Source organism: Equus quagga, unplaced genomic scaffold, assembly GCF_021613505.1.
Source record: "Equus quagga isolate Etosha38 unplaced genomic scaffold, UCLA_HA_Equagga_1.0 220_RagTag, whole genome shotgun sequence".
Lineage (NCBI taxonomy): Eukaryota > Metazoa > Chordata > Mammalia > Perissodactyla > Equidae > Equus > Equus quagga.
Genome location: NW_025799647.1, coordinates 4,621,375 through 4,648,407, shown reverse-complemented (window position 1 = coordinate 4,648,407; position 27,033 = coordinate 4,621,375). Strand labels below are relative to the sequence as shown.

The following is a 27,033-nucleotide window of genomic DNA, read 5'->3' as shown; positions in this document are numbered from 1 at the left end:
ACCCAAGCATTTATATCTGGACTCCACGCTCTTGACCAATATTCAGAATGAACTCAGATAGCAGTCAGCCTCAGGGAGTCGCTGGGTCATAGTAACATTATCTTTGGAGGCCTGGTGCACAAACATGCACACACCCATGGCCACCAAGGAGACGTCTTTTGGGAAGCATTTATTCCCTGACCATGACCTCAAAGCAAACTAGCTGCAACTGATGTTCATCTCTTCTCCCCAAGTTCAGGCATCAGGCTCCCATCATAGAACCATTGTGAGACCCATCGTGAGCTTCCAAGAGAGTTTCTGTTATACTCTGTAGAGATATGACCAGCAGCATTTTGTCCTGATTCTTAGGAGGCCCCTTGGAGCATACTTTTCTTGCAGGTTCTTAAAAGCTTGAAGGATCATGCTGAAATGGCAGCTTTGTGCACTGGACTTAGAGTTTATTGGTTTATTTTAAAATCTGATCACCAACAAGGCATGAAACATAAAAGACCCACTGCCTAGGCAGAAATAAGGAATAGAATTAGCAAATGCCTCAGATGCAAGGACAATATTTTAGATTTGAGCCCTGTCTCTACCACTTCCTAGCCCATACCCTGGGAAAATTGTCTAATCTGTTTTAGCTTGAATTTTTTTTCCTCTGTTAGGTAGAGATAACAGTTCTTTGAGGGTTAAAGGAGATAACATGTACAAACAGCCTGGCAGATAGTAGGCGCTCAATAAATGTAGTATCCTTCTTACCCAAACTGCTCCTCCCCTCCATTTGCTTTGGGAGAACTAGGACCCATATCTGAAGGATTTTGTGAGTTCATGTAGCCAAAGGAAACAGAATAAGCCCATGGGCTTAGGCACCAGAAACAGTTGATGAGTCTGGCTTAAAAGCACTTAAACTGTGGGGTAAGTAAAGAAGAAGGGGCTCCCCACTGTTGTCTTGAGTAATGCTTAGCCGACTCTCATTAAATGGCATCGTCCCTAAAGCATTGATTCCTTTCAGACCCACTGGGGATATATTTGTGCCTGTACCTGCAGTGTAGTTTCCTGTGTCTTTCTTTTAAGAATTTGGGGTTGGACTCTCTATGCTTGAGTGTTGCCTTGAACAGGGGTATAAGCTACACTCTGCAGCTGTTAACTTAAAGGAGGGCCCCCCCCCCCCCCCCCCCGCCCCCCACCTTCTGCAAAGGGCTCTTAGCGGCTACTATCAGGAACTCAGTCCAGTAAGAATCTAGGAACAGGGGAATTTCTGTCCCTTTCGGTTTGGTAGGCAGCTCCTTGAGTCCATGGCTGGTGGCTGGAGCCGCCTTGGCGGGCTGGGAGGGAAATGAAACTGTCATTATCTGCTCAGCCAGATGGTTCTGCTCCTTCCTGGGGGCCAAACCCACAACTATCTTGATCTTAGTAGTAGAGTGTGTTTAGAAAACTTGGAGATAAGGAAGGAATGGTGGCATCATGTGTGACCATTGAGTGACATCAAGAGCCACTTTACAGCTTCAAAGTAAAAGATTTTCTTGTATCAGCCAACCAGGTTCCCCTGGAGAAGCAGAGAGGCTAGACTGACGGAGCCATCACTAGTAATCGGGACTAATGGCTTCTGCTTCCAGTCCTGCCAGTGACTTGCTAAGAGACCTTGGGTGAACTCCCTCAGGTGCTAAGTAAAAGTCAGGAAGTATATGAGATCATCTGATGACATGTAGCACAAAATTCCGTTTATCCGCTTCTCATAAACTTCCCTGAGCAGGGAAGGTAATTAGAAATGAGCCCCTGCTGCTCTTGCCTTAAACTCCTAGTTAAGCCTCATTTATTAAGAGGCTTCTGCAGGCCACCTTACAGCCAAGTTGGCCTCCTTGTTCTCTCAGCACCAGAACCCATGTGGAACCCTGGAAAAAGGGGTTAGTTGTCTGTTAGGCACAGAGCAGCAATCAGTGCTGGTCGCCTCAAAGGAGTCAGCTTAAATGCTCCCCTCTGCGTCCGTGGCAATGAGGGGAAGGAAGTACGAAGCTAAAGCTGCAGAACCCTGTGCCCGGAAGCCAAGCGATGGGAACAGCCTCTCCCCAGATCGGCCTCCGGAGAGCTCGTCTTGCTGGATTTTGTGTCTTTTTCATGCTGCAGCTGTCTCTCCCCTACTGTCTCATTCTCAGCAATGGGTGACAAGCCGGCAGATGCGGTTCGAGGGCGGATTTCAGGGCCGCTGCAACAAGCTGGTGGACGGCTGCTACTCCTTCTGGCAGGCAGGGCTCCTCCCCCTGCTCCACCGCGCGCTGCACGCTCAAGGTGAGCCTGGGAGCTGTTGGCAGGGGCTAGATGATTTCCTTGGCTGCTAAACAAGTCAGGAAGCCTTTTTTAGAGGGCTTGAAATGAACTCCGTCTGTCCTGGATTTTGAGCACCCCATGTGGAACCTCCTGCCTAAAAGCATGCATGTGCAGACTAAGATTTAGTTCCAGTGGTTTAGGGGTCATTGTGCTTCAGAGTGGCCATGGCTAGGAGGAGGCAAGTGCCTGGCCTGGGCTCCATGGTGACTGCCACCTCACCTGGGTGTGAAGCCACTGTTTCCATTGGAGAGCTCTGTATTGGTCCTGTTAGGACTGAAAACCCATGCTGTGCACATGGTTGCAACAGTGACGGAAAAGGCAATTGCATAAAGGAGCAGATAACTAGAACCCATGGAGAAAAGACCCACCATGTCTGGCTGGCTGCGTAGTTGCCGCCATTAGAAATGGTGTACTGGGGCCGGCCCGGTGGTGCAGCGGTTAAGTGCGCATGTTCTGCTTTGGCAGCCGGCGGTTCGACGGTTTGGATCCCAGGTGCGGACATGGCACCCCTTGGCAAGCCATGTTGTGGCAGGCATCCCACATATAAAGTAGAGGAAGATAGGCATGGATGTTAGCTCAGGGCCTGTCTTCCTCAGCAAAAAGAGGAGGATTGGCAGCAGTTAGATCAGGGCTAATCTTCCTAAGAAAAAAATGTTGTACAGTCATGTGCTGCATAACAATGTTTCAGTCAATGACAGACCATGTATACAACGGTGGTCCCATAAGATTGGTACCATATAACCTAGGTGTGTAGTAGGCTATACCATTTAGTTATGTGTAAGTACACTCTGTGACGTGCGCACAATGATGAAATCTCCTTAATGATGCATTTCTCAGAACATATCCCGATCGTTAAGCGAGGTATGACTGTATTTTAAATTTACTGAAGAATCCTAAATGCAGGTTTGTTCCACCTGCACCAGCTGGAGTGGAGAGACCCATGTTCGTTTCTGTGGAGTCTCAAATGGGAATGCAAAACCAAAGCAGTCAGAGAGTCAGCAAAACTTCTTGGAGCCTTCTCGCATTATCTCTTGAAGTCTCAGGCTGCCTGCGGACTCCTGAATCATCTCTCATTTATTTTATGTGAGAACACGGTGTCTCTGAAGAAACCAGTGGGAGAGGGGAAGCCGTGGCTGCCCTGTTGGGTGCTGACGTGTTCTTGGCCCAGGGGAGAGCTTTTCTTTGGGTTAGTAGTTGGGTAATTAATTGCTCAGGTATAGAAGACGAGATTCTTTTCTACTGTCCTCCTGCTGACACTTTTTCGTTCTGAGCCCCTTTCTTTAGTTTCTTAATTTAATTTGAGTCGTGGCCACTTTTGATACTGACTTGAAGCAAAGAGCCTCAGTCCTGCCTGCCGCTCTCCCTGTCTGTGTCCTGAGAGTCCTTGGCCTGCGGTCCCTGGCTCTCAGTCTCAGGGCATTAAGACCTATCATTGCCCTGATTCTGCGGCCTGCACCGTCTCTGGCTTGACCACTATCGTAGGGAAATCGTGAATTCCTCGAGAGTCTAATACTTTCAAAACAGAACTAACTTGGGGTTTTCGTGATCTCTTTATCTGGAATTGGTGAGGTCGAGCCCCTGGTAAAACTGTCAGCCCTTTGCACACCTGTGCCTGGCAAGCATAAGATGCCATCATTCTGCAGTTGCCACTTAAGTCCGGAGAGAGCTGTGACAGGAGTGCTGCCTGCCAGAGCCTTCAAGGGGGCCCTCGCTGATGTTTCGTTTATTGTAGCCCAAGTTCTGGAGGCCAGTCACACTCAAAGCTTTGCCTGTGCATCTTGGTGCTTCCAGCTTTTTTTGCTGCCTGGGAGGAGCCCGTGTTGGGCCTGAAAGTCACCCACTTCTCAGAAGCAGTGGACTTGGACCAGCAGGGGTCTTAGGGGTCTGGGAAGAAGGGAAATGTTTTGAGTGGTGGGCAAAATACTGAGTTTAGGAATCAAAAGGAGATGCGATGCAGAAAGATATTCACAATATACTGTGATCAAAGTTACATTTCAAAGCAATCTGTATATAATTCCATTTTTAGTGAAGAGTTGACTCCAAAAAATTAATGGAAAGTATCTGGGTTGTGAAATGACAGGTGATGTGTGCTTTCTTTCTTTTTCATTTGTATCTTCTAACTTTTCTATAATTAATATGTATTTCTTACCTAAAGAAAAACAACAAAAGTTGTTTTACAAAAGAAGAGAAATTCTATAAAACAAAACAAGTAGCGAGGGGAAAACTATTTGTGACAAAGGATGAAGGGCTAATTTCTTCAATTTGACAAAGTCACACAAACCAATAAGAAACCGATGAAGAACCCAGCTGAGAAACCGGCAGAGGGCTGAACAGACAGAATAAGGACTACGCCAGTGTTTCCTTTCGCTATAGCCGCTACTGCTCCTAGCAGCCGGGACTTCCCAGCGCTGCCCTGGGCCAGGGGCTGAACTGAGTGTGTCACATGGATTTTCTCATTTGACCCTCAGAACAACCCTATGAATAGGTACTGTCGTTATCCCCATTTTACAGGTGACGAAACAAGGTCCAGCGAGGGTAAGTGAGTCGCTCTATGATACCCACTTGCCACCTACAATCATATCAGAGCTCTGCCTGTAACCACCACAGATGGTCATTAATCAAACGAAAAGGTGACAGTTAAAAGAAAGGCAAGTAAATACAGAGGATGCCATTCGTTTTTACTCTCAGATCAGCAGAGATTAGAAATTGATGCCCCCTGTCGGGGAGAGTGTGAGGAAACAGGCCCTCCTGTCCTGTTAGTGGGCATGTGGATAGGTGCATCATGTTTGGAGGGTAGTTTGGAGACGTCTGTTTAAATTATTTGAACCCAGCAAGTGCACTGTCAGGAATTTACTGGGAGAAATATTAGCAAAGGATGTGTATTGAAGCTGAGTTTTAATAGCAGACAGCCTAACTGCCCGTCAGGTTAACATGTGAATAAATTATGACTTGCCATACAATAGCTGCATACAGTTGGCTGACATGGAAAGCTCTCCAGGACCCACCATAAAGTGTGAAAGGGCAGGCCCAGAGCAGTCCGTGTGCACACGGGCTGGCACTCACACAGGTTTTCCTGGAAGTCGGCACAAACCCCTCTAATGGGTACCTTGGGGCAAGGGAGGGAGACTGACTTTTAACATTTTCTATCCTCTGTACTGTGCTTTTTTTCCCGTTTGTTTTACCACGTGCATTACCACCTTTATTTTAGTAGGCGAACAAATATATTTTTAAAAGGTGATGGTCATGTTGCTAACTAAAAAGATGATAGACACCGGCACACGGCAACACCTGAACCCAGACCGGCCCCTGCGTCGGCACGTGGCCATGCGGGCGCTGCCTGACACATGGAAAACCAGTATTTGAGTAGAAGAATGAATTAGTAGTAGTATCTTGAAAATATCAAACGCTGACTAAATTAGAGAGTTACTCCGTTTTTGTGGATTTTTTATTTTGTTTTTGTGGAGCAATAAGAAAGCAGGCCTGAGAGTTTCTGTTGGAGTGCTAGTTACTAGCTGCTCATATGTTCTTTGGGACATGCCCCAGGCCTGTGTTTGTCCACCTGTGAAATTGAGCTACATGTGGCTACACCTGTCAGTTATTGTTTGAAAAACTTTTGATTTCTTGGATAAAAGGAACCTTTGAAATGGAAAATGACATTATAATGGGGATCTGAAATCTAAGGGAGAGGTATAAGGATTTAAAAGGCTGGTTCCAGGGCATGGTTATCACCCTGCAATCGGTTCTCCCTTCGTCTCACTATGATTGTGTGTGCTGTGTGCAAATTCATCTGGAGGTTCCTTGTCAAGTTTAGCTTTTAAACTTTTAAACTGAAACTCTGTAATCTATTTAATAATAAACAATAGCATTTTCTTTTCAGATTCCAATTTTGGCAATAGGTTATCATTTACCTTACAATAACAGTCTTTTATTTCTTATAGAATATGAAATAAAGGTATATTTTGTACAGATGTTTAATGCAGTTATCCTAAAGTTTAATAAAGATGCTTTTTAAAATATCTGCTTTCTTTTTTTTTTTTTTGGAGGAAGACTAGCCCTGAGCTAACATCTGCTACCAATCCTCCTCTTTTTTGTTGAGGAAGATTAGCCCTGAGCTAACATCTGTGCCCATCTTCCTCAACTTTATATGTGGGATGCCTGCCACAGCATGGATTGACAAGCAGTGCGTAGGTCCGCACCCGGGATCCGAACCGGCGAACCCTGGGCCGCTGAAGCAGAACGTGTGAACTTAACTGCTGCGCCACCGGGCCGGCCCAAACAACAGCTTTCTTGAGATATAATTCACATCCCAATAACTCACCCATTTATAAATAAGTATACAATTCAGTGGTTTTTAGTATATTCACAGAGTTCTGCAACCACCACCATAATAAATTTTAGAATTTTTATCACCCCCCTCAAAATCCCTGTACTCGTTACATATGCTTCTTTAAAGAAGAAATCATGAAGAAAAAATCAGTAGTATGATTACAGCATATGTGTAAACCATATATAATTTTTTAAAAGCCTATATAACCAAAACAAAAGAGCAAAAAGGGGAAAAAAATAGGTGTAGCATATGATGCAGACAAAGGGTAAATATAATAAAAAGCTAGATTAATAAAATTGACTCTTGGATCTCAGAAGACAAAGGACAAACATATTCTCAAAAGGAAATAAACTAGTAAACAAAAGTTATGGGAAAATTTCACCCTAATGAGTAATCAAAGATATGCAAGTCAAAATAAATAATCAGATACTGTTTCCTTTTAACATTTTAATTGCTGAGAACTTTTTTTTAAAGTAATTAATGCTAGAGATAGTGCAGGAAAATCTTAAATTTAGCTGGTGGCTGTATTAATTCTTAAGGCAGTTTATCAGTATTAAAAGCCTTAAAAATGTTTATTCCCTTCAACTGAATACTTCCACTCCAGTGAATCCATCTGGAGAAAATAATCCTAAACAGAGAGAAGATTCACAAAGATGTTTATTGCAGCATTTTTTATAGTTGTAAGGAACTGGAAACAACCTTGGAAATAAGCAGGAGATAGAGTGAAGGCCTATCATATATGTATGTATCGCCTACAAAGTCAACTGTGCTCACAGAGAAAAAAGAAAGAGGAAAGTAATTAAAATAGTACAAGCCCTTCAGTCAGCATGTGTCCCCGAGTGAGCGTCAGAAGGGACCAGAGGGCGCGCCTCCTGCGGCCGGGCTCCGTCTCGTGGGCCTCGTCTAATGTGAGATCTCAGGTGCACTCGGTGGCTCTGTGTGGAACATGAGTGGTTTTTGTACAAGGACCCAGATGTCAGTCAACCACAGCACCTCAGCTGGTGCTCAACCCGGAAAATGGCAATTGCTTTCCCACTGCCCCATCTCTTCCTCCATTTCTCACTTAAGGAATTTTGAAATGATTGTTTTCTTTAGTATTCTATACATATAAATATTCCACAATTAAATGTTTTGCTTACGTATTCTCTTTATATGCTGTATTTACTTTAACTTGGATAAATTTTTGCCATAGAAGGCTCTGCATTCATAGATATGAGAGTTTTGGCCCACTGCCTACACTGATGCAGTTACATTGTGCGTCCACTTAATGAAATGCTATATGGCTCTTCAGAATGGTGGTTATGAAGATTATGTTGCAGCACAGGAAAATCTATGCCTACACAGTCATGCGTCGCATTAACGACGTTTGGTCAACAGTGGACTGCATATATAATGGCAGTCCCATAAGATTATAGTGGAGCTGAAAAATTCTTATCGCCTAGTGACATTGTAGCCATTGTAACATCATAGCACAATACTTAGTTGCATGTTTGTGGTGACACTGGTGTAAACAAACCTATTGCACTGCCAGTCATAAAAATATAGCACATACAATTATGTACGGTACATAATACTTGATAATAAATGGCTGTGTTACTGGTTTATGTATTTACTATGCTATACTTTTTATTGTTATTTTAGAGTGTACCCTTTCTACTTATAAAAAGAAGTTTACTGTGGAGTATGCCATGTTATGCCCACAGCAGGCTTCATACGTCTTGTATCTCTTGCTTGCATCATTTTCTCTGTGCTTGATTTCAGTATGCTCCATGATGTTCTCACAGAGACAGAATCACCCAACGATGCATTTCTCAGAAGGTGTCGCCGTCAGTAAGCGACACATGACTGTAGTGTTAAATGAAAAACATAAAATACAAAATTGTAATAATCATAGCTATATAGAAAAATGCATAGAAATAAAAAAAAGACTGGAAGAATGAAAAATTAGCTTTCAGTTGCCATTGACAGATTATTTGATATCCTTGTAGCTTAGGTATCAAAGTGTAAAATCGACCAAGGACTTAATGCACATCCTATATGTGTATTTTTTAAAAATCAACTCCCATGTAAACATTTCTGCACACATCTGTCTGTTGGCGATTTATCCATCTCCCCCCCGGTAACTGTGTGACCACAGAATTCTCTGACCATACTGATTGAACTTCAGAGTGAAGAGGCCCAGTTGATTGTCACTACTTTTGTATTCTTACCAAAATTGCTAATTCCTGCCTGGGCTACCATATTATTTGCTGCAGGAGGGCAGTTACTAGTAATGCTTTTTAGGAAAATTTTTGATCCAAGAGAAAAGTTGGAGAATCCCCTTTGGAGATAGATTAAATTCAGGCTTAGGAAAGTAGAAGAAACAGATGTTATTACCCCTGTTAAGAGTTCTCTTAGCTAATTAGAGTGTGGTTAACAAGTTTCAGAGTTGTGCTAGAGGAAATGTCTTAAGAAGCCACGAGTAAGGAGTTGTGGACCAAGTCAGGAGCAGTGACAGAGGCCAGTCTGGAAACCTGAGCTAAACAGCTAGTCCAGTTGTGCCAGAGATGTGGTTTAAGATGGTCACCCATGGTAATTGGGTGCACTTCAAGTCAAACGAACGTGGCACTGAGCTGCCGTTCTTAGATTCACGTCAAGGTTCAGGAGAAGGGACATGTCGTGCAACTTGGGTGAAGATATCAAGTGTCTCAAGAATGTAATTTTCAGAGTTAGTTGAAGAAGAATAGAGGGAGATGTTGACTGTTCCCACTGGGTAATAAACTACAGAGATGTCATGGAGACGTTGCTGAACCTCCACCAGCCTGGGCCCACACTGATCCTGTGCCTTTCTACAGGTGACCCTGCCCTCAGCATGAGCCACTGGATGTTTCATCAGCAGGCCCTGCAGGAGTACATTCTTATGTGCTGTCAGTGCCCCGCCGGGGGGCTGCTGGATAAACCTGGCAAGTGAGTGCCTCTCTCTGGGAAGGGAGGGCTGGGAATGGGGAGAGGGTGTGCCCCTCAGGCCTCCTCAGAACTACACGGAGCAGGTGCCGACCTTCAGAAGGGCTCCCTCTCCATCCAGCTGCTCAGTGCTGGTTTGACGTGGGTGGAAGCACCCCAGTCGGGCACACCCACTTCGAGTGCCATCGATCCTGGCCCATCCTTTCCCTCTGCTGACATGCACCCCCTCCCCAGATGGGTGAACAGATTGCTAGGTTGGTAGCTTTTATTTCCTCCTTTTTTAAAAAAACCAAACATTTAAATAGAACAGGATGCAGGATTTTAAAACGTCTAAGTGTTGCAAACAGAGATTATAATCATGACACCTATTACAGAGTAGATTAAATAACTTTAGTGCCATAATGAAAAAGGGAAATCAAGTCAGTCCTGTTCTCTTGCGTGCACACACCCTGCTGTCAGCATCCAGGGTGAGGCCCAGCTGAAGGCCGGTCCCCTGCAGTTTATCAGGAAGGATTTGGCCCATTTCTAGACATTTTGGTATTTTTTTGAGAAATATATTAATTTAGCACTAGCACCACCCTGGAGGGCCCTTTCCAGAAGAAGCTGGAGGGACTGACTCTAAAATGACAGTTCCCACTGTTGGGCAGGCTGAAGGATGGAGCTTTGAAAGAGGCTGCTGGAGAAAACCAGGCTTCCTCGAGCCACGTGGAGGGCCGGGTGGGACGAGTGAGTGCCTCCCGGGCCTCTGGGCCTGTGCTTGCCTTCGTTGTTAGGGCTGTGCTGGGATGTTTGTGGGGAGCAGAGGAGTTCCTGCTCAGAGCCGCCCTATCCTTGCAGGTCTCGGGACTTCTACCACACCTGCTACTGCCTGAGTGGCCTGTCCATAGCCCAGCACTTTGGCAGTGGAGCCATGTTGCACGATGTGGTCCTCGGTGTGCCTGAAAACGCTCTGGTAAGGCGGGATGGGGGGGCTCAACACTCCTTCTCCACGGGGTCCCCCAGGATGGGGGCTTATGGGAGAGCAGAGCAGCCACTGTTGCTCTGCAGAACTGGCTCTGAGCATCTCCTGTGTGGACAAGGCTGGCCAGCTCCAAGTCCCACCCTCCCTCGGTTTGCAGTCCATTCGTGAGGATGTGACTGTGGAGGAAATGCACTTCGAGGCAAACTCAAGGTTTCAGGCGAGGGCTCCAATCTGTGACCCCGGCTTTGCGCCTTTATTCCAGGGTCTAGGACCTGGCCCACTTAGGATTAGTTGCCTCTCTGAGGAAACTTCCTCAGAGGCAGTAAGTTCCAGCATCTGCAGCCACGCAGCCCTCAGTGTATGGCTGACTCTGTCTTCTGGAGTGCTCGGCCTGTGGGCCATCTCTCCAGAGAAGCCTTCTCAGACCACCGTCTGTAAATGAGATCACCCCCAAAATACTCTGCCACAGCCCCCTGTCCCTGCCCTTCATAACACTCGGCACAATTTGTAATGTGTCTGTTTAACTTATTTCTGTCTGCTTCCCTCAAAAACTGTCACCGCATGTGGGCAGGATGCTCACACTGCATCCAGCCCCAGACCAGCCTGGCCACAGGAGATGCTCCTGAGCCTAGACGAGAATCCAATAAGACTGTCCACAGCCACCAAATGACGGGCCCTGTGTAGATTGTCACGAAATAGTTCCAACAGAAGAAGCACAAATGGCCAGTAGATGAATGAAAAGATGCTTAGCCTTATTAATAATCAGAGAAAATCAGAGTAACAGCCATTCAGTTTTTTCAAGTCTGAACATTTTTTCGTATTTGCCGCCTCTGCAACCCTCCTCCTTCCCCGGCGTAACCCTGTCCTGAATTTGACATTCGTCATGCCTACGATGTTTATGTGCTGTTACTACACATGTATGTAGTTTTATGTTTTCAAACTCTTTATAACGGTATCTACTGTACCACTTACTCTGCATTGCTTTTCTCACTGACCATTCTACTTCTGAGGTTTATCCGTGTTCATGTGTTGCTCTGGTTTATTCATTCAAACTCCTGTATGGTATTTCCTTGTATGAACGTACCCCAATTTATTTTTCTCCTCTCCTGTTGGTTAACACTGAGACGGTCTCGGGCTTTGCTGGTACAAACAGTGTTAGTGAACGTGCCTGTGTGACTGTTTCTCTGGGAGAGACTTGCCGGGTTGAAGGGAACAAACACCTTGGCCTTCACTCGGTGGCACTGAACGCTCCCCCACGTCCCTGTGCTGTTTCATGCTCACACAGCATGGAGACGAGTGGCTCCACAGTCAGACTTTTCCTTTCTGCCAATTTGGTGGATGTGAAATGGTGTCTCAGTTTTGCTTTGCATTTCCCTGATTATTGGCGAGGCACGGCATCTTCTCAGATGTTTATTGGCTGTTTGTATTATGTCTTCTGTGAATTGCCTGCCAGCTCAGATCCTTTGCTCATTTTTTTACCAATCTGCAATTTTAATTCTTTGCCTTTTTCTTACATATTTTGAGGGAGTTCTCTGTGTGTTCTTGATACTAATCCTTTGTCAGTGGTGTGTGTGTGGGGTGAACCTCTTCCAGTTTGTGACTTGTCTTGTCAAAGAAAAACTTGTCTTTCTTTTTAGTGTTTTTTTGTTAAATAGGAGACTTTAAAGTAAACAATTTAACTTGCTTTTTTGGCTTTTAAGGGTTTTTTTGGAGGGAGGGTTACTTAAGAAGTCTTTCCCTACCCTGAGGTCACAGATATATTTTCTTCTAAACAGTCTAAGGTTTTGCTTTTCCCATCTAGATTTTTAATTCTCTTGGACTTGGTTTCTGTCTATGGTAAGGGGTGGATATAATTTTGTTTCCATATGGATAACCAATTGACCAGCACCACTTGTTGACATTCACATCCTTTCCTACTAATGTGGGTCGTGGTGTCACACTCAGCTTTCCGCATATGATGTGACTCCGTTTCTGGACACTCGCTTCTGTTCCTTTGGTCTGTTTGTCTGCACTGTGTGTGTGTGTGTTTAATACACTGCAGGATTCAATTTGCTAGTATTCTTGGCTAGTATTTTTATGTCAGATTTTTTGCATGTATGTTCATAAGAAAGATTGATCTACAGTTTTGTTGTGTTGTATTGTTCTTTTCCAGTTTGTGTTTCAGGATAGTATCATAGCCTCAGAAAATTAGATGGTATCTTCCTCCCCTAGTTTTTTTTTTGTCTTTGAAAAAGTTTGTGCAAGTTAGAGATGTTCTGTTTCTTGTACGTTTGATACCGTTGCCTGAGAAACCATCTAGGCCTGGTATTTTGAGGGGGTAACGGTGGTAGCAGAATAAGCAATTGTTATTATTGTTTTAATTTATTCACATAGGTTTTAAAGAATTTTTTCTTGAGTTAATTTTGAAAATTTATGTTGTTCTATAAAATTCTTCATTTTATCTGAATTTTTATATGTCTTGGCGTGAAGTCGCTCATAGCATTCTCTTAAATTTTTGGAATCTCTCCTGCAGTTACGTCTCCCCCTCCGTCCTCCCCGAGTGGGACAGTCCTGAACGTGGGCCTAGGATCGTGCCCTGTCTCAGACCTAAAGTTTCTTTTGGGTTTCTGTGATGTAGTGGAATAATATAAAAGAATTTAAATATGGCCTAACACCTTTACTGTGTAATAGGGTTTGATCCTTTTTCTTGATTATAAATATGAATACATGTTCATTGTTTTAATCATTGGAATATATATAAGAATATAAATAAGACAATTTAAAACAATCAAATCAATGTTCCTATTTGGTGGATGTCCAATTTTTGCCTATTCATACATATCACATCTACAAAGACTATTTTAAAAACTAAGTTTGCGGGGCTGGCCTGGTGGTGTCATGGTTAAATTTGCACACTCTGCTTCGGCAGCCTGGGGTTCGCTGGTTCGGATCCTGGGCGCGGGCATAGCATGGCTCCTCAAGCCACACTGTGGAGGCATCCCACATAAAGTAGAGGAAGATTGGCACAGATGTTAGCTCAGGGCCAGTGTTCCTCATACACACACGCACAAAAAGTAAGTTTGGGATAACACTGTGCATCCTGTTTTCCTCACTTACTATATTACAAGCATTTGCCCATATCATTAAATACTTGAAAGCATGTTTTTGATGGCTATATAATATTCCTTTGTGTCCCATGTACCATGAAATGTTTTTACCAGTACCCTGTCCTTGAGCATTAGGGCCTTGTGTGATAAATCTCCATGAGCATCTCTGACGATTTGTTATGCTAAATCCTTGCAAGTGTGTTTAGTGGGTCAAAGGCCGTGCACATTTCTAAGGACCACTGGGGTTGATTCGTTGGCATCTGTTCCTCTCTTTGCAGCAGCCCACTCACCCTGTGTACAATATTGGACCAGATAAGGTGATCCAGGCCACCATGCACTTTCTGCAGAAGCCGGTCCCAGGCTTCGAGGAGCATGAGGATGAGGCAACAGCAGAGCCTGCCACCAACTAGAGGACACGGGGTCCCGCGGCTCTTTTACCCACCTCCCCAGTCAGCCCAAGGTTTATACGTTTTGATACATACTGCATTCTGTGCGGCACAAGCCTTGGCCACCATGGAGCTATGGTTCTTTGTCTTTTCTTGTCAAAAAAAACAAAACCAATGGCTCTGAGTTTGGAGAACACAGTGGCATGGTTTTTTAAAAATTCTTTCCACTCCTGTCAAACCAAAAATCTGTCAGTCCATGTGGCACCTAAGCCCAGCTCTGGCCTGGCCAGGGTGGTTGGGGAATGGTGCATGCTGGGAAGAAGCAGCCCCTCCCCACCAGCTCTCCAGCCCGGACAGTCACATTGAATGAATCATGTCTCTGAGTATTACAGCTCCCAGAGTCACTGCTGCGATTCCCACTTGCATGGCACCATTAAGTTGCCAGGAAGGTGCCCTCCTGTGGGTGGAAATAGTCTGCTCCATGCTGAGTGGTGGGGGTGGGGAGCTTTGGGTCCCACCAAAATGAATTCTCCAGAAATAACCCTGGTGGGGCTTCACCAGGAGGTACCTGAGGCTCTAGCCTCCCACCCTGGTCATTTGCAAGGGAAAGGAGCTGGGGGTGGGGGAGAAAGGTCTCCTTGAGTTGTGAGTGCCTTCCCCCACACTGGAGAACTGAGCCACACATCACTCCAAGGCCGCGCTTGGTGCACAGGCAGGATTTGCTTTGGCCCCAGGTGTGGTGACTTAGACCGGGGAAACCAATTATGAGTGGAAAATGAACCTCTGGTTCAACTGCGTGCCAGAGGAAGCAGCCCCAGTGCCCACCCCCTCACCCCACTCCATCATGTACCGTGAAAAACCCCTCTGACGTCCTCCAGGCAGCGCCTGCAGCCCGTTCTGCATGTTTCCATCCTTCTTCCACCAGACTCCCAGCCCACCCTCCTCAAAGACAGTGTTGTCTTCTCACCCAGAGTATTAACACTACTAAGTCTTTCACCTTAATTTCTGACTCAGGATTTATTCACACCCTGCCCACTCCAGGCTCACAGAAAGAAGATCAAGTGGGAGACAAGCTGGCTACCGTGAAGGCAGCTGCCATGAAGGCAGCAGCCGTGTAGACCTGGCTGCAGCAGGCTGAGCACTGCCCGTGGTGTGCAGCTGGCAGGGCCTCTGCTGCCCACACGGAACCCTTTCTCGGTCAGTGGGGTGTTGAGTTGGGTCCTCTGTCCACGGCTCCGGTCACAGCCAGCTCCGTGTCGCTGACCTGGCCTTCACGGAAGCAGCCGTGAGCTGCGAGCAGATGGAGCTCGGAGATGCACCAGGAGGCTTTTCTCAAACACCCTGGCCAGCTGCTGCCTCTAATTCCCTATTGCTGTGGTGTACTGGGCTGTGTATTACCTCCTTGAAATAATAAAAGAATAACATTTTCCATGATGTCTCTCATTTGTGACTGGTACCAGGAAATTCCTTCAGAACGCCCAGTGTTAGGAGTTACTGAAGTTGTTCCCAGATGGCCAGTCTCCTCCTGTGTGTGAGATTCCAGACCACGGGCCTTCGTGATGACAAAGAGGGCTGTCTCGGGTTCCGCCCCCACATGCCTTCTGCAGTTGCAGACCCAGAAGCCTAAGGAGTGGGAAAGGCTCTGTGTTTCCCAAGCTCCCGGGAGCAATTCAGTTTCCTTTTGTCCCAGCACTCGGCACACATTAATGGTCTGTCTGTGTGTCTGTCTCCTCGACCTGACTGTGAGCAGGGCCTGTGCTCCTGAGTCCCAAGGCAGGCATTCAGCAACAAGTGGGTGAGTGGACATCTTGGCCAGAGGCAGGGAGTTGTCACAGGGACAGGCCGGAATCCTGTGGTCACCTGGCCTTCCTCATCTGGTGAGAGACCTTCCCCCCAGGGAGGCCAAGAAGGCAGGTGTTCTGGGGCCTGACCTTCCTAGATGGAAGAGAAGAGGGTCTCCTCAGAGGTACAGCATAAGCCAAATCCACATCCTGGAATGTAATTCCTGTCCCTGTGCTATTTTTGCCCTACTAGCAAAGGTTCAGACTACAAAGCGACATACTGAACTGCATTCTTCCTGTCACTACAACAAAAGGCCAGTCCTCTGACACCAGTAGCCCCAAGGTATTATGAGATTAATCGCAGTGATAATTGGTGTGATTAAGACACAGAAGGGATTGCTTCAGTCTAAGCTGGCTTATACCAAGGAGGGAGGATTTGAGCTGGGCCCCAAAGAGTAGGTGAGTTTGGCCAGGTGGAGAAGACAGGGCTGTTGTCTGGTATTCTTATCTCAGGGAAGTTTACACTGGCATGTCCATGAGACTCCCTTTCTCCTCCTAGTCGGGTCTGGAGGATTTCCAGCATTCAAAGTGGATCTGGGAGATAAATTCTCAGATTTATCTTGTGGATCCTCAAGTAGAAAACACATAGAGCATTCAAGGTGGGTTACCCCAAATAAATATTTCCCCTATCAATAAAGAAATACAAAACTACACAGATCTCCAAATCCAGATGGGCCTCAAATTTCCCCTTGGACCCATCTCAGACCCACCTTGAGTGTCACGTAAGTTGGGAGGCTTGCCAGAGCCTGCTGTCAGAAGGAGAGTCTCATGGATCAGCTGGCACAAACTCCCCCGAGGTAACAATACCAGTCACCAGTATTCTGAAGCTGCCCTCTCTTCATGCTATCATTTCTGAGTTAGAAGCCACAGGTTAGAGTCTGGCCACTGCGTTGTGGACGACGCAGTAGTATCCTTGATGAAGCCGCTTCTCCTGAACACCTCACATGAGAGCAGAGGCCATATGTTAAATAACACTTCCCTGGTGGCCTTTCGTGGATTACGAACCTTAGATCTTGGTATGTTGCTTCCTTGCGATTTAACTTAGCAGAGAGATGGTGTTTAGAAAACCCTGGCAGGGTGGTGGCTTTCATGACCTTGGCTATTTCACCATTATTAACTGTCTATGCTGGACTTCTGGCAGGAGCCTGATAGCTGGAATTAAAAATGGAGCTCCCTGATTGCCCTGAGAGCACTATATTGTTGGCAGAAGTGGAAACCATTGGCTTCAGATCTCAGATGTACAGATAACAATGCTGACATTACATTATGCAAACTGAAGACCTTGTCTCTTAGTCCCATCATGTTTACATGGATCCCACCTCCTTATGGCAGTGGGTCACTGGGCTTCCTTAGGAATCTGCCAGTAGCTTCAGCATCCAAATTCAGGGGAAGGGAAAGGCCCAGGGTGGGAAATGAATGTTCTCATGCCTGCAGGCTTCCTAGACACTGTGGCCAGGGCTACTAAGATACAGGCACTGCAGAGGCCAAATCTTACCAAAGACATAGGACGTGTCTCATTCACTGGGATAAGTGCAGTTCAATACAAGTTTGCTTTCCTAAGGCTGGTAATAGGACCCGATGGGAATGGGCTACAGATGCCTATGATGGAGGGCTACTCTGTTGCTTCCATTTGGGGACACGGGTATTCATTTTGGGAGAAGTACTTTGCTAATATTTTATTCTCCCACCATCTACACCAGGGGGCAGCAAACTTTCTTTGTAAAGGGCCAAAGAGTAAATATTTTAGGCGTTGCAAGCAACTACTCAACTCTTCTCTGCCGCTGTAGTGCAAAACAGCCATAGACAAAGTGTGGCTGTGTTTCAGTAAAACTTTATGAAAACGGGAGTTGGGCCGGATTTGGCCTTGGGTTTGCCTACCCCTGATCTAGACTAAATCCCATTTATATTCATTCAACATCTTTCCACATCTTTCATGTCTGGGGTGCTTTCCACGTAATATTAGTGTCAGACAACAAATGTACTTAGTAAAGTTTGGACCAAACGTTGTAGCCACCCATATACACTGCCCAGGGCACTCACTGCCTTTGAACAGGAAAGAGAATTATATGATTTAAGATATTGTTACAACTGACAGAAAGCCTGACCCAAACTGGCTTAAAGCAAAGAGGAAACGTGCTGACTCATAAACTAAAATGTTTAAGAATTAGCTTGGCTGGCTGAGTGGCTCAGTAGGTTTCTCTGGTCTCTCCGTCTCTCTATATTAGCTCCAACCTCAGGGACTCTCCATGTGGTTGTAAAATGGCAGCAGCGATAGCTCCAGAACTTATATATCCTCTTAGCCTCAAGCTCAGCAGACTAGGGCAGCTGGCACTGTCCCAGCCTTCCGTCCCTGTGAGTATCATTACATTTCATTGGGTTTGATCAAGCCAAGTGCCTTTCTGAGAAGCAGCCCAGTGGCCAGGAGATTACAGTGCACTGATTGGCCTAAATCTTGGTCACATGCTTCTCTGAGTGGGAAATGGGGCTCCATCAGAAGCACATGGCCTAAGAATGGGGAAGGAATGAAGCCCCCAGTGCAAATTAGGGTTGTAGCCAAAAGCGGGAAATGGATGCTAGAGAAGTAAGTCACCATTGTTCTACACAATGGTGGACTCTCACTGTAGTGGACATTGCTGGCATCCTCCCCTCCCCAACTGTGGCAGCCGAAAGGCTTGCATGGGTTTCACTCCCCCTCCTACTACCAGGGCCAGGCCCTGATTGGCCTAAGCCAATCATTTAAATCCATCCTTCTTTGCTTTAATAATTTCTGCAGGTTTGGTAATAACCCAGGCCTAAGCCAATCAGCATGGCTTGTCCTCATGACTGATTCAGAGCCAAGCATATGGCCTAAAATAGACTAGAGAGAGAGAGAGAAGCCCTGGACGTTCGATGGTAGGGAAGAGCAGCTCTCTCCTATTAAGGATGGTGGAATGTGTGGCCTGGGACTCCTACAACCATTTCCCTAGCTAGGAGGAAGCCAGCCTTAGAAGCCACTACACACAGACTCCCTGAGAGACTTACTGAGAAACATGGCCAGGACCCTGATCACACTGCTCCTGGGGCCTGCTCGGCCTCTGGATTTTTCAGCTATGTGAGCCAGTTTGAGTTGGATTTGCTATTACTTGAACCCAAAGCATTCTAACACGTATAAAACTCTATTCCAAATTAGCCCCAGGGCCATGAAGGTCCTTACCTGCTGCCTGAAGAACACTGACCGCCCTTGCCACGTCCACCCACACAATAAAGCCTAAGAGCGTCCCTCCTGGTCCACCGCCTATCCTCATCTGACCTCTGACTCAACCTCATGAGGTGGGTGAGGCAGGTGTGTTATCTGCATTTCACAACTAGAGAAACAGGTCAGAGAGCTTCAGTGAATCACCCAAGGTTTCCTAGTTCTCAAGTGGCAGTCTGGCCCTGAACCCTGATCTGCTGCCTCCAGCATCCATGTGGTTCCACCACCCCAGGGCTCTAACGGGGGTGACGTGGGTGGTCTTGGGGGGTGGGAGACAGGAGCTAAGCATGCATGGGTTACCTCCAGGGCTGGATGGCTGCGGCCCCAAACGCCTGCCCCCGTCTTTTACCAGAATGAGGATGGTGACAGCCAACAGCAGGACAGGGCTCAGCTCAGCTGTCTAACTGTCCTCCATTCTCTGCCAAGTCCCTGGCACAGAGTGACGCTCCTTGCAGCAAATGTGTGTCACTCCAGTGCAGAATGTGACGCTGTGTGACTCACAAGCAAGGCCGAGGTGAGTCAGTCTTTCCTGGAGCTGACCACAGCCCGGATGGCGGCCAGCCTTCTCTAGCCCGGCCCGGCATGCCTAACCGGTTCCTGGACATCCTCTTTCACTTTCCCGAAAGAACTACCTTGCCTCTGCTTTTCACCAGCTGGTTGCAGGAGGTTCAGAGGACGGTGCCAGGTGGCTGATGTACCTCCCTCCTACTTCTCAGCACGTGCAAGAACAAAACCAGGCAGGCGGGGCAGGCTGCTCATCACCAGCCCAGCTTAATGGGAAACTTGCCCTGCCGTCTGCCCCCCAACCCCCGGGAGAAACACAGCTCTTGCAAAATAACAACAACGCATTTTTAAAAATAAACTTTTTGTTTTAAAATAGTTTCAGACTGACAGAAAAATTGCAAGGATAGTACACAGACTTCTCACATACCCCTTAGCCAGTTTCCCCTGTTGTCATCGTCTTACATGAATATGGTTTGTCACAACTAATAAACACTATTGATCCATTATTATGAACTAAAGTCCATACTTTATTCGGATCCCTTAGTTTTGTACCTGATGCCCCTCTATCTCAGGATCCCATCCAGGACACCTCATTGCATTTAGTTGTCACATCTCCTCAGGCTGCTCTTGGCTGGGACAGTTTCTCAGACTTTCCTTGTTTTGGGTGACCTTGACAGTTTTGAGGAGTACTGGTCAGGCGTTTTGTAGAATGTCCCTCAACTGGGATCTGTCTAATGTTTTTCTCATGGTTAGACTGGGGCTCTGGGTTTGGGAGGAGGACCACAGAGGTACAGTGCCCTCTCATCACCTCCTATCAAGGCACATCCTATCAACACGGCTCACCACTGATGCTGCGAGCCCTGGTCATCTGGCTGAGCTGGTGTCTGTCAGGTTTCCCCACCAGAAGGTTCCGCTTTCTTCCCCTTTCCATACTGTACCCTTTAGAAAGAAGTCTCTGTGCACAGCTCACACTTAAGGAATGGGGAGTTATGCCCCACATCCTTGAGGGTGCAGTATCTGTGTAAATTATTTGGAATTCTTCTGTATGGGAGGCTTGTCTATTCTCCATTTATTTATTTATTTATTCAATCATTTATTTACATCATGGACTCATGAATATTTATAATCCATGCTTTGGGTTACGTTCCAATACTGTGCTATTTTCTTGCTCAAATGGTTCCAGCTTTGGCCATTAGGAGCTAAGTTGGCTCTTGTGTCCCTTTGACATACTCACACTTTCTTACTTTTAATAGTAATAATGGATTTTTCATCCCCTTTCTTTCAGGAAGTATTGCATGTTGATCACTGTTGACACTGGATGATGGGTTCATGGGGGTTCAGTATACTACTCTCTCAACCTTTGCTCACATTAAATTCTTTACAAAATAGAAAGTACTGCGTGTTGGCTACCTTGGATGTGAGACTTCATGTTGCCATGTGCTGTACCTGGGCCACATCTGCTGTGTCTGGGCTGATGGGACAAAGGGGATGACAAGAGCCTGGGACTTCAGCTGCCAGGGTCAGAGCAGGCTCAATGTCACAGCTCTCTCAAGGGGGAGGCTAGGTGGACCCTAGGGCTGCAGGGGCTCTGCTCCCCAGCTGTGCTGACCAGTGCCTGGCTGGACAGGGGTGAGCATGCTGCAAGGGGCACCTTGGTGAGGTGGATGACCATCGTGATGATGAAATGAGTACCCCGGAGATCTACGCTGTGCTCCTGAGGAAGGCTAACACTTTTTTGGGCTCTACCCAAGTCTCCCCACCTCCCTCGGGAGCAGTAGCAGCCGTGGACCTGGATACCAAGGCGGCCAGTGAACGTGGTGGAACGTGGTGATCCAGCCCATGCAGTGGCCCACCTTCCCTGCACCAGCAGCCTCTACCCAGCCTCTCTGCACACTGCATGGGGAGCCCAAGGCTGAGGGAGGAAGGAGAGCACACCAAGAGCTTGAGAAGTAATAACCTGGCCCTGTTCCTTGCTGCTCCCATATGCCAACCCTCTCCTCGAGGGCCCCAGCTTCTCAACTCCTCTGGCATGTGCATTTGTGCCATGGGCACGAGGCTGGTCTCCATCTACTCTAAGCTTCTTGAAAGCAGGGCCCAGGCTTCATCAGCTGCCCCAAATCTCCGCAGTGCCTGGCTCACAAGAATACGTGCATACCTGTGAGTTGAACTCATGCAAAGGCAACCCCAGAACTGACCTAAAAGTGCACAGAGATGAACGTACACTTGAGGGCTGGAGCCCACTGCATTTGTGGGGTACTCGTGGTAGGTCAGGTACTGCACCAGGGGTGCAGCAGCAAGCACAGAGACCAGCGCCTGGCCTCCTGGAGCTCCCAGTGAGAAACACCTGCCCAAGTGTCCGTAGCAGCTCTCTACAAAGAAGGGGGCCCTAGACTCATTTCCTGGATGGGAACCACAGTCGAGTTGTTGGAAACAGAGATCCCCTACGCGAAGTCTCCCACTAGCCTTCCAGTAGGTATTTGCTGTAGACGTGACATTCCTCCTCTCAGCTGGCTGGCCTTGCTGTGGCCTTTTGGCCCAAAGCTGTCAGCTGCTGTCCTTTAGCCCCAGATCTGCCCCTGCCACCTCCAAGCTGTTGATGGCACTGGGAGATAGGAAACAATGAAGCTCTCCAGCATGTGCGTGGGAGCCACACTGCCAGCTGGACTCCTCTGGCTGGTGACGTGTGACCAGGGGTGTGGGTGGCAGCTCTGCACGCCCATTTGGTTATTTCTTGAACCAGACTTTGCATGGCTCATTGGGCCCTTGCGGGAGCCGGCTTATACAGTGTGTGCCTCTCCCCACTGGCCTGCCGTGGTAGCCATCAGGTTTCTGTTTTTCTTGGTAGGAGACTCAAACTCTCACCATATTCGGCATTGGAGTGGAAGGTTCTGGCACAGATTTATTAACACTGGATCCTTGATTATTATTCTTTTTTTTTCTCTGGCCTTTAATTTACTAGTAAAAATTAGCACAGACTGTGCTGGATAAGGCTGGAGGTGGACAAGGGCCCCACTCCTGCAGTGGACATCAGAGGAAAACAATGCTGAATGGGGCCTGGCAGTCAGAGCAGGCCTGCTGGTACAGCTGGCATCCAGCATGGGGAGAAGGATGGAACCCGCTCAGCTGGTTGTAAATTGTCCAGGGCCACCTGTTTGGCTCTCTTCTAGACACACCTATCCTGCTAGGTGTGTGTGTGCATGCATCAAGCACATACAATCAGCCAGGGTGAGCTGAAGCACGTGGGCCCTGGGGTCCAGTCATTAGACCACAGAGCAAACAGGCTGTAGTCTGTCCCCACCTCACCCTACAGGGCAGACTCTGCTCAAGGGGCCCCTGCACGGGAAGGCTGAAAAGCGAGGGCTCGACCCTATCCAGACCAGGCCTTTCAGGAAAGGCTGGGCAGGCACAAGATGGGCTTGCAGTATCTCTGTGCCTAGCACAGTGAGGACCACCAGGGATTACAGAAATATGAGCTGAAACCAGGACGGCGAACAGGTGAAGTAACCAGTAAGGTAATGGTTAATGGTTCTGATCCAGCCAGCAAGCGTCTATTTCATTTCTCAAGTCCAGATTTTTTCAAACGGTAACATATTCATGGTCTTGCTTGAGTTCCTTCAGAAATTAAGAAAAGCCTGTCTGTTACCACCCTTTGGTAATCCACACATATTTACTTCCCTTTTCTTTTAAGGATTTTAATACATTGAAGGATGGGGTGTAACAAAACCCAAACAGAAATGGTTGCACAGCCCAGGATCTACGATGGCAGACAGACCTAAGAATTGCTAACATTTGAGTACTTACTAAGCGCCAGGCACAGTTCAAGGTTTTCACGCTTACGCCTTTAGGCCTCACAGTGGCGTTTTGTGCTCTTGCTGTCCTGTGATGCCTCAGGAAACCTGGGTGGTATCACCCAGAGCCAACCCAGACAGGCAGGCTCAGAGCCTGTGACTTCAACAACCCAGGCGCTGGTTCTGAAGCTCCTCAGGCTCCTTGCCCAACCCTGACCCTGACGAAGACAACACCAGCCAGCTGGGTGATGACGGTTTGCTGGGCGAGCCTCCAGAAATCATGTGGGGACCTGCCTGAGGCCGTCACTCCAGTCCTGCGAATGGTTAGGCCTGCTTATCCAACCTGGGCCAAGAATGGGTTATGTGGCCAATTTGATTTTGTACCTGAGGAATTATCTAGGAACTATTTTTGTTTATCCCTTTCCCAGGGAAAGTCTGGAACATATTAATTAGCCCATGCCTTAGTAAACCACAAACACTGAAGGACACCCCGTCTCAGCCCATTCACAATCTAGCAGTGCTTCAGAAGGGTCCTCATTCTCAGCATGGTTTCTCCAGGGCACGTTCAATGCAGAGGCTGACAAACTCCTTTCCCCTGCCTGGGTTTCCTCCTCAGGCTAGAGAAACTGTTTTGAACAAAGAAAGGCTCCAGTTTCATTTTCCCAGAGGCTGTCCAGAATGGAGCCCGGCAAACAGGCCTGAGAGACAGCTTTGCTCTGGCTGGCGTATAAACCTGCCTGGTGACCAGAGGGCAGCTGGTGCGCAATACAAAAACAGGTGTTGCCCATGACATCACTTTTGCTCAGGGCTTCAAAAGCGGATGGCTGGGAAGCCCTGGGCCAGCCCTCAAGAGTGTTCAAGCCCCACCGGGAGAAGGCAACCACCATCAAGGCAGCCCTCTCCACCGCACCATGTAACAAGCCCCTCTCCCATCCCCCACTCTTCTCCAGTGCAGCCTCAAAGCACCCAGCCTCAGGCCCACTTTGCTCATTCAGCTCAGCTATGTTCACTTTCCTCAGCAGCTTCCTTTTGTTCCCTGGGTTATTTTACTTTTGGGAGTCAAACCTGAGTGCGTGAGAACGACCTGGGAGAGCTTGTTAACAGACTGACTCTGGCTCTTTGCTTTAGGTCAGAAGGGCAGGAGCCCAGGAATCCTTTTAACAAGAATCCCTGGGCATGGCCCAAGGACCCCACTTTAAGTGAACACCACCACGGGGGCTGCTGAGCAATTCTGCCTGGGCAGGCTACCCAGTGGCCAAAGTTCAGAGATGCCACTGAATAGCGGAGGGAGGGAATGGCCGAGCCTCACCTGGGCTGACACTAGATCTAAGGTCGCCACGGGGGCCTCTTTGGTTTTGAAGAGTGTGTGAGCCCAGTCCTGGGGTCCCCTGCTGTCTCTTACTCACCCTGCCTTGTGAGGAGAGGGCACATCTCAGGGAAGGCTGCAGGAGCTAGATTTTTCCATCTGCAGATTCAGCCCTGGTCACACACTCCGTGTGGATAATGACAGCGGGCGCCTGAGTGCTCCCTGAGTCCTGAGGTCAAGAGCATTAGAAGCATTGTTTCCTTTAATCCTCACACTCACCCTGTGAGGTGAGTGCTATTATCCTCCTCACTCCTGGATGACACTGAAGCTGAGAGGAGGAACTAGCCCCACGTCACAGGCTATTGACAGAGCTCGGATCTGGAACGCAGCCCGCCTGACTTGAGAGCCCAAGCATCAAAGACAGCACACTATTATTAGAGACCAAACTCTGCTTTCCGCACTCCCAGTGCAGGGCTCCATCTCCTCTCCTCCACTAGGCTTGTTTTTAAAACCTGTCCCAGCTCAGATGACAGCTCTGTGAGCTGAGGTAATTATTTGCTGAAGTTGTAGCTCCTCTGCACATGGAATTAGCATATCAAGAATTTGAAACCCTGGGCCATTTAAAAGACCCTCGCCCTTGGGGCAACTGTAAAGGCAGGAAAATACGAAGCTCACCACTGCGAAAGGGAAAGAGGTGGACAAGACCCTCAGTGAGGCCACCTGCTGCAGTGACCAAGCACATCTCCAGGTTCCCTGGCTCTGTGCAGGACTGTCCCGAGCACAAGGCAGCGAGGAGAATGAGGAGAGACAGTAACACGGCTGTGAGGGAGGAAATCACGGGCAGACTTCAGTATCCTGTGGCGGCCACACACTGACTGGCCTCCCAGACACACACAGGACTTCAGCCAGGACCTTGTCCCCTCGGCCAGCACACTCTCCAGCCCAGGTCTCTTACCTTGTCTTCCTTTCCAGACAGCTGCTCACAGGGCCACCGCCTCCCCTCCACCACTTGCCCGTCTGCTCAGCGCACCAGTCAGGCAGTTCAGATTCCCCAGGTGAACCGGCGATCCATTGTGGCCCTTTCCTTCCAACTGTTCTAGTGCACTTTTGAGAAGCCTAAAACTCAACCCCTTGTCAGCCAATATCCTGGAGCCAGGGTCTGGCTCTCAGGAACATAGCTTAACCCTGTGATGACCTGACTGCCCCTTCTTCTGTTTGCTCCCTGCCTACTGGGTGCCCAGCTTCACACTCCTTCTATCTTCTCAACACGCTTCCCCCACAGCTCAGTCCTGATGCCCACCCTGACCACGCCAAGTGTGTGTTAACATGGAATTTCTAATGAAGGCCATACACACAGAGATACAGGAAAGGGCAATGAAAAAGAGGAGGAAAGCATGAGGATTTCGAGGGCTTGTGAGATCACTTGATTTCTCACTCCCATTTTCTTTCTTCTTATTCCTGTCTCTTCCCTGTCTTGAAAAGGAGTGCCTTTAATAAATGGGATGCTGCTCTCTCAGCATCCTTGTTGTCCTCATTGCAAACATGGTTTGGCCGGGGGAGTTTGATGGCGTTACAAGCTGCCTCTTGTACAAACATGACCCATCTGCCAACTCCCATCAGCCACAGAGGCACTCTGGGTTTGACATCCAGCTGACTGGGGTCCCAACACTACCATTCTGAAGCGAGTGACAAATCAAAGAACTGATTTGACTTCACTCCCTCCCTTGGTCTAGGAACAGCGATATTTCCTGTCAGCCAGACAGGAAAACCAAAGCTGGGCTTTGTTCTGGCCATAAATCCTCTTCCTTTCAAGGTCAAACAAGTTCAGGCTGATGCTGGTCCCTAGCCTGGCTAGAGTTAACTTGATGCTGTTGAAGCCTCCTTTACTTCAAGCCCTTCACAGCTCTACTGCCTCCTCTTACTATACTGGAACTCTCTAGAAACTGAAAGGTCCTAGAGAACACCAGTCACCTCTGAACTGGGCATTCATCACCAGGAGAAACCCAAACCCACAGCTCTAGGCTACCAATTCTCCAAGGGTCATTTATTGGGCAGGAATTAGATTCTAGAAAGGTTGCCCCAGATAACTCCATCCCTGTTAAAACTTTATAAAAACTTCTACCCAATGAGCAAAGTCACCACCACCGCTTTATGCAATCCCCACCCTGCCCAGGCTGAGCTGAGTCTTTAGAACACAAGAGGAAGAGCTCTGGCTTATGGTTGCTCCTGGTTCTGCAAGCCCACGTAAGCAACCTCTGCTCCTCTCTCAGGCTCCCAACAGGCCCGGTGGCCTCCAGACAGCTCCACCCCTAACCACCTTGGCCTGTGCAATGGCAAGAAGACACCACCACCAAG

The 27,033-nt window shown here is 47.7% G+C and overlaps 1 protein-coding gene across 2 annotated transcripts in view; it reads left to right on the top strand.

The window, feature by feature from the left end:
• LOC124233739 (protein farnesyltransferase subunit beta) overlaps nt 1–15,436 on the top strand; it is a 65,224-nt gene extending 49,788 nt beyond the window's left edge. Inside the window, exons 9-13 of one of the 2 annotated variants that reach the window (XR_006887132.1) lie at nt 2,133–2,265; nt 9,466–9,577; nt 10,412–10,526; nt 13,900–14,081; nt 15,049–15,436. Coding sequence is in view for 1 of the 2 variants with exons in the window: in XM_046650900.1 (XP_046506856.1) it covers nt 2,133–2,265; nt 9,466–9,577; nt 10,412–10,526; nt 13,900–14,031 (492 nt within the window). In the remaining variant the exon portion in view is untranslated. Of the gene's footprint in view, nt 1–2,132; nt 2,266–9,465; nt 9,578–10,411; nt 10,527–13,899 lie in introns of both variants that reach the window. The other variant, XM_046650900.1, reaches the window with a different exon arrangement.
• Nucleotides 15,437–27,033: the final 11,597 nt, after the last annotated feature.